Source organism: Oncorhynchus mykiss, chromosome 18 (genome assembly GCF_057628025.1).
Source record: "Oncorhynchus mykiss isolate SJ-2025 chromosome 18, ASM5762802v1, whole genome shotgun sequence".
NCBI lineage: Eukaryota > Metazoa > Chordata > Actinopteri > Salmoniformes > Salmonidae > Oncorhynchus > Oncorhynchus mykiss.
Genome location: NC_143039.1, coordinates 42932162 through 42944814, shown reverse-complemented (window position 1 = coordinate 42944814; position 12653 = coordinate 42932162). Strand labels below are relative to the sequence as shown.

At 41.8% G+C, this 12653-nt stretch overlaps 1 protein-coding gene across 1 annotated transcript in view; it reads left to right on the top strand.

Annotated features, from left to right (window-relative positions):
- Positions 1-12653, top strand: part of LOC110496081 (sodium/hydrogen exchanger 3-like) — a 53161-nt gene that overhangs the window by 14073 nt on the left and 26435 nt on the right. Inside the window, exons 5-6 of the mRNA XM_036951039.2 lie at positions 243-420; positions 887-1107. Of these exons, the coding sequence (XP_036806934.2) occupies positions 243-420; positions 887-1107 (399 nt within the window). The remainder of the gene's footprint in view (positions 1-242; positions 421-886; positions 1108-12653) is intronic.

The following is a 12653-nucleotide window of genomic DNA, read 5'->3' as shown; positions in this document are numbered from 1 at the left end:
CTGAATTGATCAATTAGCTCAGTTGGTCAGGTAGGGTGGCTAGTTGGGACAAAATCCTGCAGCACCTGCGGCTCTCCAGGAACAGGTTGTTTGTATTGTATTTATTCATGAAACAAGTATCTTTGTTCCCTGTTTGCCTCTCCATATGTCATTCTGTCTCACTTCTTTCTCTTCTTTCACCCTGTTTCCCTTTTCTCTGTCTCTCATCACCCTCCTCTCTCTTCCTCCTTTGCCCTGTGTAGTCTCGTTCTTCGTGGTGGCGGTTGGAGGCTCCCTGGTTGGTGTCGTCTTTGCTCTGCTGATCTCGCTCCTAACCAGATGCACCAAGAACATCCAGATCATCGAGCCAGGCTTCATCTTCATCCTGGGCTACCTCTCTTACCTCACAGCCGAGATGCTCTCGCTATCTCCTATCCTGTCGTAAGTCCTTCTGAGTGTTATGTTGATTTATTAGCCTTTTACAACCTTTCCATTAAGGGGGTTTCCATTGAAAACCTAACATGATATTTCCACTTACCTTGGCTTAGTTTTTAGATACAATATGTATTTCAGTTACATAGCTCTTTTTTTTCTAAGTGTGTACTACATAGAACCTAAGAGTTCTTCAGTTGTCCCCATAGTATAACCCTTTTTGGGTTCCAGGTAGAACCCTTTCACAGAAGGTTCTACATAGAACCCAAAAATATTCTATGTGGAACCGAGAAGGGTTCTACTATGGAGACAGCCGAATAAACCTTTTTTCTCAGAATGTATGTTTGATCCATGTATGGCCCTTGAGGTTGACTCTGGTCGACTATGGCAGAGCTCTCCACATACCATTATATACAGTACCTACTGCGTTTTAGTCTATTCTAAGTGACGTGACCCCTTTCTTGCTGTGACATAGGTGTACGTTCTATGGCGTCTGCTGTCAGAAGTATATCAATGCCAACATGGACGAGAGGTCAGTCAGCACGGTACGATACGCAATGAAGGTGTTCGCAAATGGCTCAGAGACCATCATCTTCGTCTTCCTCGGCATCACGGCCATAGATCCGTCTATATGGGTGTGGAACACAGCCTTTATCTTCCTCACACTCCTCTTCATCTTTGTGTTCAGGTTCATAGGTGAGTTTGGGTCATAATCTTTAGTATTATTTTGTGAGCGGAGGAATCAATGGAGATTCTTTTCCCTCAGAACAGCTTCAATTCGTGGAGGCACGGACTCTAGAAGGTGTCGAAAGCGTTCCATAGGGATGCTGGCAATGTTGACTCCAATGCTTCCCACAGTCGTGTCAAGTTGGCTGGATGTACTTTGGGTGGTGGACCATTCTTGATTCACACGGGAAACTGTTGAGCATGAAAAGCCCAGCAGTGTTGCAGTTCTTGACACACACAAACCGATGTGCCTGGCTAGGGCAGTTGCGGTGACCATATTACCGCCACACCGGCAGTCATGAGTCATGACCTCAGTAATATTCTATGTGACCGTTGAGTCACAGTAATCTCCTCTTATGCACTCTGGAAATGCGTTGGTAGTACCCAATTCGCTAACGATCATCAGGTCGCTAATGGCCTGATACTAAATGGCTCTATTGTCCCTCTAACCAAATGCAATCAAAAATCACATGAAACACTTAACTCACATCACTGTGATTGATCAATTTGAAGAATTGGCCCAGCATCGTCCGGGTTAGGGGAAGGCATGGTTGGCAGAGATGTCCTTGTCCCATCGCGCACTAGTGACTCCTGTGGTGGACCGGGCGCAGTGCACGCTGACACGGTAGCCAGGTGTACAGTGTTTCCTCCGACACGTTGGTGCGGCTGGCTTCTGGGTTAAGTGGGCATTGTGTCAAGAAGCAGTGCGGCTTGGTTGGGCTGTGTTTCGCAGGACGCATGGCTCTCGACCTTCACCTCTCCCGAGTCCGTACGGGAGTTGCAGCGATGAGACAAGACTGTAACTACCAATTGGAAAACACGAAAATGTGTAGAAAAAGGGGTAAAAAAAATGAAAAGTGAAGAACAAGGTCATTGTGGATGTTGTTTCAAAGCCTAACACAACAAAATGGACAGTGCTTTAAAAGGTGATGATTAATTCAAAACACCATATGCATATTAGAGATTATGTATAAGCATTGGCCTATATATGAGCCCAAGCTGAAAAAAAATCCCTGAATTACAATAATGATTTCTCAGTTATACAAAACATAGCCTACTGAATATTGCACATGGCAGAAAAACATTTAAAAAATACTGATTTAAGATATGTTTGGTAAATAATTGGTCTATCCTAAATTAAACAAATGTAGCCTACAATTATATTGAATTTGTATTAGATTTTGAGTAGCCTAATAATAGTAATAGTAATTATATTAATAATTAATAGGCTGCAACATTGCCTTTAGCTACCGAATGCCTCTATTTGCTACTCCAGTGCATACAGTTTTTCTCTTTCCCCTGTTCATTCCTATTTGATAATGGGCCATTCTAAATCTAAACTAATTGTATTTATTAGTAAAAACTAGATGAAATTGAGTCGAGCCTGATGGGCGAAAATATGATCACTTGATGAAGGTACAGCTTGCAGCCTGAGGGAAGGAACAGAACGCAAGCTTTTTTTGCGACTTTCTCAAATGATCAATAGCCTATAGTCGCATCATGCAGCCCATATCTTTTAATTTCTAAGGCATCTATGATTTGTATCATTCACAACTAAAGCCAAATAACTCTAAATCTAGCATATAGGGCTTGTTTCAAATGATCACTTTTACACTCAACGTAGCCACTTCATATGTGCTCACTCTCGCTCCAGAATGGGAAAAATATCCTTTCTATTTTATTCAGCTAAGTTCAATTCTATTATTCTTACTATAACATTATGTTATGGAATTTATAAGCATATCTTGTCTGCTAAACGAACAGGCCTACAGCCTATGGCATGGTGCATAGCCAGATAACATACAGTAGGCCAACTCACATTCTGTTATTCTGAAATACGTTTTCTCAATATCATAATGTTACTTTAGTCCTGCCTAAAATAAATAATGGCTTCATTGTGATGGTGTACAGTTGAAGTCGGACGTTTACATACACCTTAGCCAAATACATTTAAACCCAGTTTTTCACAATTCCTGACATTTAATCCTAGTCAAAATTCCCTGTCTTAGGTCAGTTAGGATCACTACTGTAGAATTATTTATTTCAACTTTTATTTTTTTCATCACATTCCCGGTGGGTCAGAAGTTTACATACACTCAATATTTGGTAGCATTGCCTTTCAATTGCTTAACTTGGGTCAAACTTTTCGGGTAGCCTTCCACAAGCTTCCTATTTTGAATTTTGGCACATTCCTCCTGACAGAGCTGGTGTAACTGAGTCAGGTTTGTAGGCCTCCAGCATCTTCACAAGGTCCTTTGCTGCTGTTCTGGGATTGATTTGCACTTTTCGCACAAGTACGTTCAACTCAAGGAGACAGAATACGTCTCCTTCCTGAGCGTTATGACGGCTGCTTAGTCCCATGGTGTTTATATTTGCATATTATTGTTTGTACAGATGAACGTGGTACCTTCAGGCATTTGGTAATTGCTCCCAAGGATGAACCAGACTTGTGGAGGTCTACAATGTTTTTTCTGAGGTCTTGGCTGATTTCTTTAGATTTTCCCATGATGTCAAGCAAAGAGGCACTGAGTTTGAAGGTAGGCCTTAAAGTACTTCCATAGGTACACCTCCAATTGACTCAAATGATGTCAATTAGCCTATCAGAAGCTTCTTAAACCATGACATAATTTTCTGGAATTTTCCGAGCTGTTTAAAGGCACAGTCAACTTAGTGTATGTAAACTTTTGACCCACTGGAATTGTGATATAGGGAATTATAAGTGAAATAATATGTATGTAAACAACTGTTGGAAAAATTACTTTTGTCATGCACAAAGTAGATGTCCTAACCGACTTGCCAAAATCAAAACGAGCTTTAATGACTCTTACCTCAGTGCATATAAACTTCCGACTTCAACTGTATATTCAATTGATTTAATATACTTTTTAAATGTAGTTCTAAAGGCGCGCGCATGGGCATCAGCGGCTTGTATATGTGGAGCACTGGCGATGCCAAACTTGTGTTAAATAACAATTATCGTGAGACTGGCAGATTTTTGCATGATAATAACCGGCTAACAAATTTTAATGACCACTGCAGCTGGATTCTGGATTCACCTGGTCAGTCTACATCATGGAAAGAGCATATTTTGTACATTTTTAGAATTCTTGTATTTTCAAAATATATTTGAAAGTAAGCACCTTAACTGAACAAGGCAGTTAACCCACTGTTCCTAGGCCGTCATTGAAAATAGAATTTGTTCTTAACTGACTTGCCTAGTTAAATAAAGTACATTTTTTAAATTAAAACTACAACATTATCAGTAACTGTAACAAAAATATCTGTACTTACTATGGCTGTGTTTTTTTAACAACCTTAGTTGATTAAGACTGCAAATATTCCCTTTGTGCTGTTGTCTGTGCCTAATAATGTTTGTACCATGTATTGTGCTGCTACCATGTTATGTTGCTACCATGTTGTTGTCATGTGTTGCTGCCATGTTGTTGTCCTGTGTAGCTGCCTTGCTATGTTGTTATCTTAGGTCTTTCTTTATGTAGTGTTGTGTTGTCTCTCTTGTCGTGATGTATGTTTTTGTCCTATATATTTATTTAAACATTTTTAATCCTAGACCCCATCCCCTCAGGAGGCCTTTTGCCTTTTGATAGGCTGTCATTGTAAACAATAATATGTTCTTAATTGCCTAGTTAACTGTTCGATAAAATAAAATAAAAGTTGCTCTGGATAAGATTGTCTGCTAAATGACTAAAATGTAAATGTCAAAAAGCACATTGGCTATTATTATTGGCCTTGTTTTGGGGGTGGAGCTCATTAAAATCATACCCAGTATGCTTTGCAAGTGTTTATTTTAACATTTACATGTTCATTTTGGTCATTTAGCTGAAAGTCTCATCACACCGGTTCATAAGACTTCTGATACCAATACAGGGTAAAGGGGGCCACAAAATTGTGAAATGCTATAAAAACTGGAATTGAAAATTATTTTGTGTTTTGAAAATACTAATTAAAGCTCCTGAAGTATCTTGTTACAGAGTAATTCAAAACATTTTGAATACATATTTTAAACTACAGTCGCTAGTGAAAGTCTACACACCGCACATGAAAATATACTATGGTAAAAATGGTACATATAGTATTACTATATGTATATAGTATTCAATGTCGTGTTTTTGCTGACATTACTGGAGTAGGCTTTTTACATGATTGTAGTATTCTGTAGTAATTACTGTAGTGTTTTTGAGGACAATTGCAGTATTTACTATGGTGTTTTTGTTTGATCACCTTTGACATAGACGTGGGTGGTTTCTCTTTGAGGAAACCCACTGAACAAATACTAAAAGAGCAAATTTTCCATAACCTGTAGGTAGGTAGCACTGGAGTCTGAATGGATAGTTCAGAGCTTCTGTTCTTTTCTATAACCTGTAGGGAACACAATATATAGTATATACTTGGCATGTAGGTTTATCACTCATGGGTAGCACAAATTGAGATATGTGGGATTGGAATGTGTGGGGTATATGTACATGAAATACTGTAGTAATACTATGGTAAAAAAAAAAGAGTGTTTTTGGAGACAGTACTGTAATATTTACTATAGTATTTTACAGTATCACACAAAAATCTATAAGTATAAGTATACATGATAGAGGGATACTACAGCGTGTAATATAGTATTCTACAGTATACTATGGAATTCATGGTAAATACTACACTTGCGCAAAGGAAACTACAGTGTGGAGTATAGTATTCTACAGTATACTAGAGTTTACTACAGGGGCGGCAGGGTAGCCTAGTGGTTAGAGCGTTGGACTAGTAACCGGAAGGTTGCAAACCCCCCAGCTGACAAGGTACAGATCTGTCGTTCTGCCCCTGAACAGGCAGTTTAACCTAGGCAGTCATTGAAAATAAGAATTTGTTCTTTTAACTGACTTGCCTAGTTAAATAAATGTAAAGTATATATATACTTATTTTCCACCATAATTTGCAAATAAATTCATTAAAAATCCTACAATGTGATTTTTCTGGAATTTTTTTCTCTAATTTTGTCTGTCGTAGTTGAAGTGTACCTATGATGAAAATTACAGGCCTCTCTCATCTTTTTAAGTGGGAGAACTTGTACAATTGGTGGCTGACTAAATACTTTTTTGCCCCACTGTGTATATATATATATATATATATATATATATATATATATATATATATATTAGATCGTAAACTGGAGTATTTTGTCAAGCCCCCGTATATCCTCTAGTTCCAATATATCCATGACATTCGTGATTTCCTTAAGTGCATGAGGGTAATAGTTTGTAGTGTGATTTCCTTTATGGTCCATAGAGGTATTTCAAACCGTATTATAATCTCCCACCATAATAATAGTCTTGTATTGCCCATGGGATAAATATATTTCGTCCCCCCAGTCCTTTTTCCACCAAACTTCATCCGTTTCCTAAATAACAGTATACATTATATTCCTTCCCTTTTAGCTAGGTAAATGCTGATAGTCTTTTCTTATTATTTGCTAAGCCATTACAATTATAACTGGCTATACTTATTTCACCATTTACCATAATGAGGATACACGAATGCATTTATCATAATACTGTATATGTTTGTAAACTCACCATTAAAAAGTACCATAGTGATTTAGTATCCATATAGTTGTACCATGATTTTTGCATTGCTACTAAGTGAAACCTCTAATTGTTCCCCACTATTCCACCTGCTAAAACCCCTCCCCATCACAACTGGGTTGTCATCCCAGTGACCGGCAGACCACCCCATCCACCCGGATCCCAGGGCCCCTGAGAGACTGGGACCCATCCTTCGAAAAGAGCACACAGTGCCGCACGCAGTGCCACCCACAGAACAGAAGTAGAGCAATCGCCAAAAGCATTTACATCACCCACACCTCGATTTGCTTTATATATACAGTTGAAGTCGGAAGTTTACATACACTTAGGTTGGAGTCACTAAAACTAGTTTTTCAACCACTCCACACATTTCTTGTTAACAAACTTTAGTTTTGGCAAGTCGGTTAGGACATCTACTTTGTGCATGACACACGTAATCTTTCCAACAATTGTTTACAGACAGATTATTTCAATTATAATTCACTGTATTACAATTCCAGTGGCTCAGATGTTTACATACACTAAGTTGATTGTGCCTTTAAACAGCTTGGAAAATTCAAGAAAATGATGTCATGGCTTTAGAAGATTCTGATAGGCTAATTGACATAATTTGAGTCAGTTGGAGGTGTACATGTGGATTTATTTCAAGGCCTACCTTCGAACTCAGTGCCTCTTTGCTTGACATCATGGGAAAATCAAGAGTAGGCAACAACACGTCTGCCACACTGACCGTCAACACGGGGACCCCTCAGGTGTGTGTGCTTAGTCCCCTCCTGTACTCCCTGTTAACCCATCACTGCGTGGCCAAGCACAACTCCAACACCATCATTAAGTTTGCCTATGACACAACAGTGGTAGGCTTGATCACTGACTACGATGAAACAGCCTATGGGGAGGAGGTGTGAGACCTAGCAGTGTGGTGCCAGAACAACAACCTCTCCCTCAACGTGAGCAAGACAAAGGAGCTAATCGTGGACTACAGGAAACGGAGGGCTGAGCACGCCCCCATTCACATCGATGTGGCTGTAGTGGAGCAGGTCGAGAACTTCTGAGAAGTTCCTCAGTGTCCACATCACTAAGGACCTATCATGGTTCAAACACACCAACACAGTCATGAAGAGGGCACTATATCGCCTCTTCCCCCTTTAGGAGGCTGAAAAGATTTGGCATGGGGCTTCAAATCCTCAAAGTTCTACAGCTGCACCATTAAGAGCATCTTGACTAGCTGCATCACCGCTTGGTATAGCAACTGCTCGGCATCTGACCGCAAGGCGCTACAGATGGTAGTGCGTACGTCCTAGTACATCCCTGGGGCCAAGCTCCCTGCCATCCAGGACCTTGATACCAGGCGGTGTCAGAGGAAGGCCTTCAAAATTGTCAAGAACTCCTGCCACCCAAGTCAAAGACTGTTCTCTCTACTATCGCAAACCATGCGGTACCGGAGCGCCAAGTCTTGGACTAAAAGGCTCCTCAACAGCTTCTACCTCCAAGCCATAAGACTGCTGAACAGTTCATCAAATGGCTACCCTGACTATTTACTTTGACTTTACCCTTTCTTTAGTTTTTTTTGCACTGACTCTCTTGCACTGGTTCTATTCAAACTCTAACCACACATACTACACTGACACTCTTTACATGTGCTGCTGCTACTATGTATCCTGATTGCCTAGTAACATTTACCACTACTTACATGCACATATTACCTCAACTACCTTGTACCCTTGCATATTGCCTTGGTACCAGTGTAGAGCCTCATTATTGTAACTTTCTTTCTATTGAGAAATGTGTTTTTGTCTTACTTTTTAACTCTGCATTGTTGGCATTGTTGGGAAAGGGCTTGTAAAGTAATCATTTCGCGGTAAAGTCTACACCTGTTGTAGATTTGATTTGAACCCTATTCCCGATTAGAGGGGGTCAGGGTTTAAGGTTCCTGTGCCAGAACATATGGAGAGACGGTGCCCCTAGCAGTGAAGCCGGGGCGGCACGGTTCTGGATTATCATTCTGCATGACTGAGATTGTTTCTGTGCGAACAGAGGCAAAAAAACGTCCCTATGGCAAGAGGAGAAAAAGGGTTCACAAGAAGATGGCTAATGGCAGTTCGACTTCCTAAACCAAGTCATAGAGACCGGAGGGTGTGCAGACATGATGACAGCTGCCCCTGGCTGGGAACCCAAAAAGGCACTGGGGGGAGAGCCTGCTGGAGGAGAGAGACTCTGGGGAAAAATGTGTCTCCTCCTTTTCTCGAGTCAGCAAGGACGTGAAGTGGGATGCAGCACAGAGAATAGTCATAACCTAATGTCCTCGTGCCTCCCCAGTGTTGCAAAACGTGTAGTGGGGAGGGACGTTAAAACCCGAAGAGAGAGGATAGGGCAGGGAGCAGTCTGCTTTGCGCATTATCTTCCACTGCCGTAAGGACTGCACCCTAGATCCCCTAAGGCCAGCCGGGTGGCAGGGACGACATGCATTGATCAACAGGCTGCCATGAGGCCCGGGTTTGTGGGGCAGGCAGAAGTTAAAATCTTCGCCTTCTGGTTTACTAATTTCACACTTCTGCCTTATGTCGTGACAGTGGGCTCAAAGAGGAGGTCTAACTTTTCTTTGTCTGTTCAGCTGGATAGGCTTAACCAAAGGGCCCTTTCGCCTACTACTGCTAAGGTAATGGTATGACCACAGCTTTGGATAGCAGTGCGGGAGACACGGAGGGTGAGGTCTGATATTACAGATCTCTTCCCAATCTGAATGCAGCCATCTCCCCACCTCCTCCAATAGTTCAGTCAGGTAAGCCATTAAAAAAAAGGTCTCGTTGAGCTCTTCTGACAGACTGGGCTGAGGCTTTGTATGGTTTCTGGAAAATGGAGGCAGTAAAGCGATCCATCTTATCAGGAAGTGAGGTGTCGGTAGTGATACCTATAAGGCGTGAGGGGTAGCGGTGGTTAGCCAGAGATGGTGCCACTTTAAAGCTGATTCAAGGAGATTCCGGCAATCTCAGTGGCCATACAGCATTTATGGTGATGCATCCTCCGCAGAAATCAGGGCATTCGTACTTCTTGCGCTTCACAGAGGAGTGTCATTTGGTCTGCACAACTTAAAGCGCACCACTCATAGTGATTTAGGGCTAATCGATATAGCCAGTCAGCTATTAGAGCAGCTGGTTAAACAAAAAGACAATACCTCTTCTGAGATGTTGGAGTCGGTTTCTCGGTGCTTGACATAGGAGTTCAGCCAAGATAGCATGAAATAAAAGGCAGCACTGTTTTCCCACCTGCATCTCCACTTCGACCGTAAATATATATATATTTTGCTTTACGGGCTTGCTCGCGACTGCCTCCACTTCTTGTGGAAAGATTCCCCTTCCATTCCCATTACCTCCCTGATCTCTTTCAATGAGATGTTTATATTTACAAACTTGCTCTGATAGCCTTTTGTCAAAGTTCTCCATGTTTGTTGTCAAGGAAGTGAGTTTGTGTTTATACAGGACGTACCTCCAGCATCTACCGTCAACTGATCATGTCAATGCAGAGCTATACGGTGCCCTCCGCATTGTGAGAAAATTTGGGATGCACATGGCATCGACATACAGAGCTTGATTTGGCATCAGGAGGCTCAGCAACTGCGTCACATTGCGCCAGTCGGCTTTTAAGATGGCCTGGATTCCTCCATGTTGTGCATGTCTAAGGTTATGCGCTTAGCCAGCACTTTTTCAGTAAGGGGCTTATCCCACAAGTGCTTAGCTTACCATAGGCAAGCTGCAACTGCAGGTAGCAGTTGCTTTACTGGGTCTGCACTAGTGGAAAGTCTCCTCCCATCGTAAAGATTCCATTCTCGGTTTCTGTTCCCCAGGGGATCCGGCTACTCGATCTGTTCGCGGCTCGCCTACAGACATCAAAGAACCCAAACTCCAGTGGAGGAATGGCGTCTTCTCTGTCTTCGAGGCTGTCCCATCTAAAGGACTGAGAGGGTGGGACCTGGTCGACCTCCATGTCAGGTGCCGCCTCAAGGAGACTGGCAAGGTTAATCTTGCCATCATCCTTATTGACCCCTAGTTTGCCTTCCCCGAGAGGGGATCGTCGGACTGATAGAGGGAGGAATTGAGGCTATCCATGATCTCGTCCCAGCTGGTCATGGGGGTGGGGGGGGAGGCAGAGCTACAGCTCCCGCTAGTGGCTCAGAGGCGAACCAGGCTACCGAGAGAGAGGCCCGTTTTACCTCAGTTAGTGACATGCAGCACTTGTAGGACTCAGTCCTTGAGTGCAACCTTGGCATGTTTCCCTCCCAAGCACATGATGCACAGAAGGGGATAATCCTTCCTAGCAATTGTAGAACCGAAAGCACAATAACGTGGTAATTCATGTCCTGAGCTAATCTCGTTTTGGGTAGGGGTAGCGGTAGGCAGTGTGAAGAAAAAAGCCTTGCGGCTGAGGGCTAGCAGTGATTAGCACAGTAGAGAATGCTATAGAAATGAGGCTGAAACGTGTTAGCTAGCTAGCAATGAATGACGTGGTGCACATATTTGACTCGTTTCAGGAAACTAGGCATGTTTTGTAGGTCACCACTTCACAAGAGAGCCCCCATTTGAACGTAAACGTTTTTTTAAATTAAAATGCGTTTTTTTCATATTTTGTAAAGAAATGCCATCTGGAACATGTGAGCCTGCATGTGCCTTAACAGATGTGTATGCCATCTGTAAATACAAATAAGATGTGTTAAATTACGAGCCTGGTTGGTTTAGCTACAGAAAGATAGCAACCTTCCCGCTAGCCATGATTGGCTGAGATAATGAGTGGGCTTGACATGCTGAGAGACGACAATGAGTTCAGATTGGTCTGCATAATATACCACGCTTCTGTCTATATGAGCTGGTCAGTATGTGTAGGTAATCTTGTCTATCATAGCTAAGGTAAGATAGTCTAGCTAGCTACATTTTCAGATATTACACATTTCAAATTTTGACAGTCGTTTTCATTTCAAAGTGTAGTGTTAGCTAGCTAGCTAACGTTAGCTAACTGGCTCGCTCACGTTACGTGTATGATCTTATTATTCGTATCTGAGCCATTTGCTTTGCTAGTTATAGCTTCATTTTAGCTAGCTAACATTGAACCTGGTTGCAGATTCATGCAGGGTAATAACATCATGAGTTAGGATTATGGTTCCTTGTTTAGCTAGCTAGCTATGTCTTAACAAAAAGACTCCACTATGCAAGTAATTATTTCAATAGATTGTCACTGTGACAACTCTTGATAGGCGTAGTTGGTAAATTTGTTCTAGCTATCTACTCCAATTTATAGCACTCTCGTCAGAGTGTGCCAGAGCGCAGAATAACTGACGAATTTACGAACACTCAACACCTGTTGAATATGGCCGGTGTTAGTAAACGTTGGCAAAAAAGCGCAAATTGTTGCCAGCAGCACAGTTGCAGTCACCAACACTCTGGATAACATAAAAACAGCCTAACCAGCTCTGCTAGTGTGAGTAAAATGATCAGTGAACAGTTCTCTCATGTTAGCCAGTCAGCTTGAGTGCTTGACTGTTGTTGTTAGGACAGAACTCGGATCAACCCTTAAAGAGATGGGTGGTGCTAAAGCTTAAGAGGGTATGAACGATACTGAATGGGTGTAGACAAAGAGGTCTCCAGTAGGTAACCAAAACATTCAAAGTCCATTTTCTCAAAAGTGAAGTAAGTTTATCAAGTTTCAAAGCAGAATTACTCAAATGCAGTGTATGTATGATATCCCATTTTTTTAGCTCTGTGTGTCTGCTTTTATCCAATGTAAAAAACACAATTTCAAAAGTATCTACATTTGACCGAATCAAGGCGGTCGGTCACATATACACATGTGTGACGTAGTACACAATTTCTGGGGACCACTTTTGCTCGTATGCACTACTTTCAGAATTTCTGGCAAAAAAAATATACAAAACTACCAGAT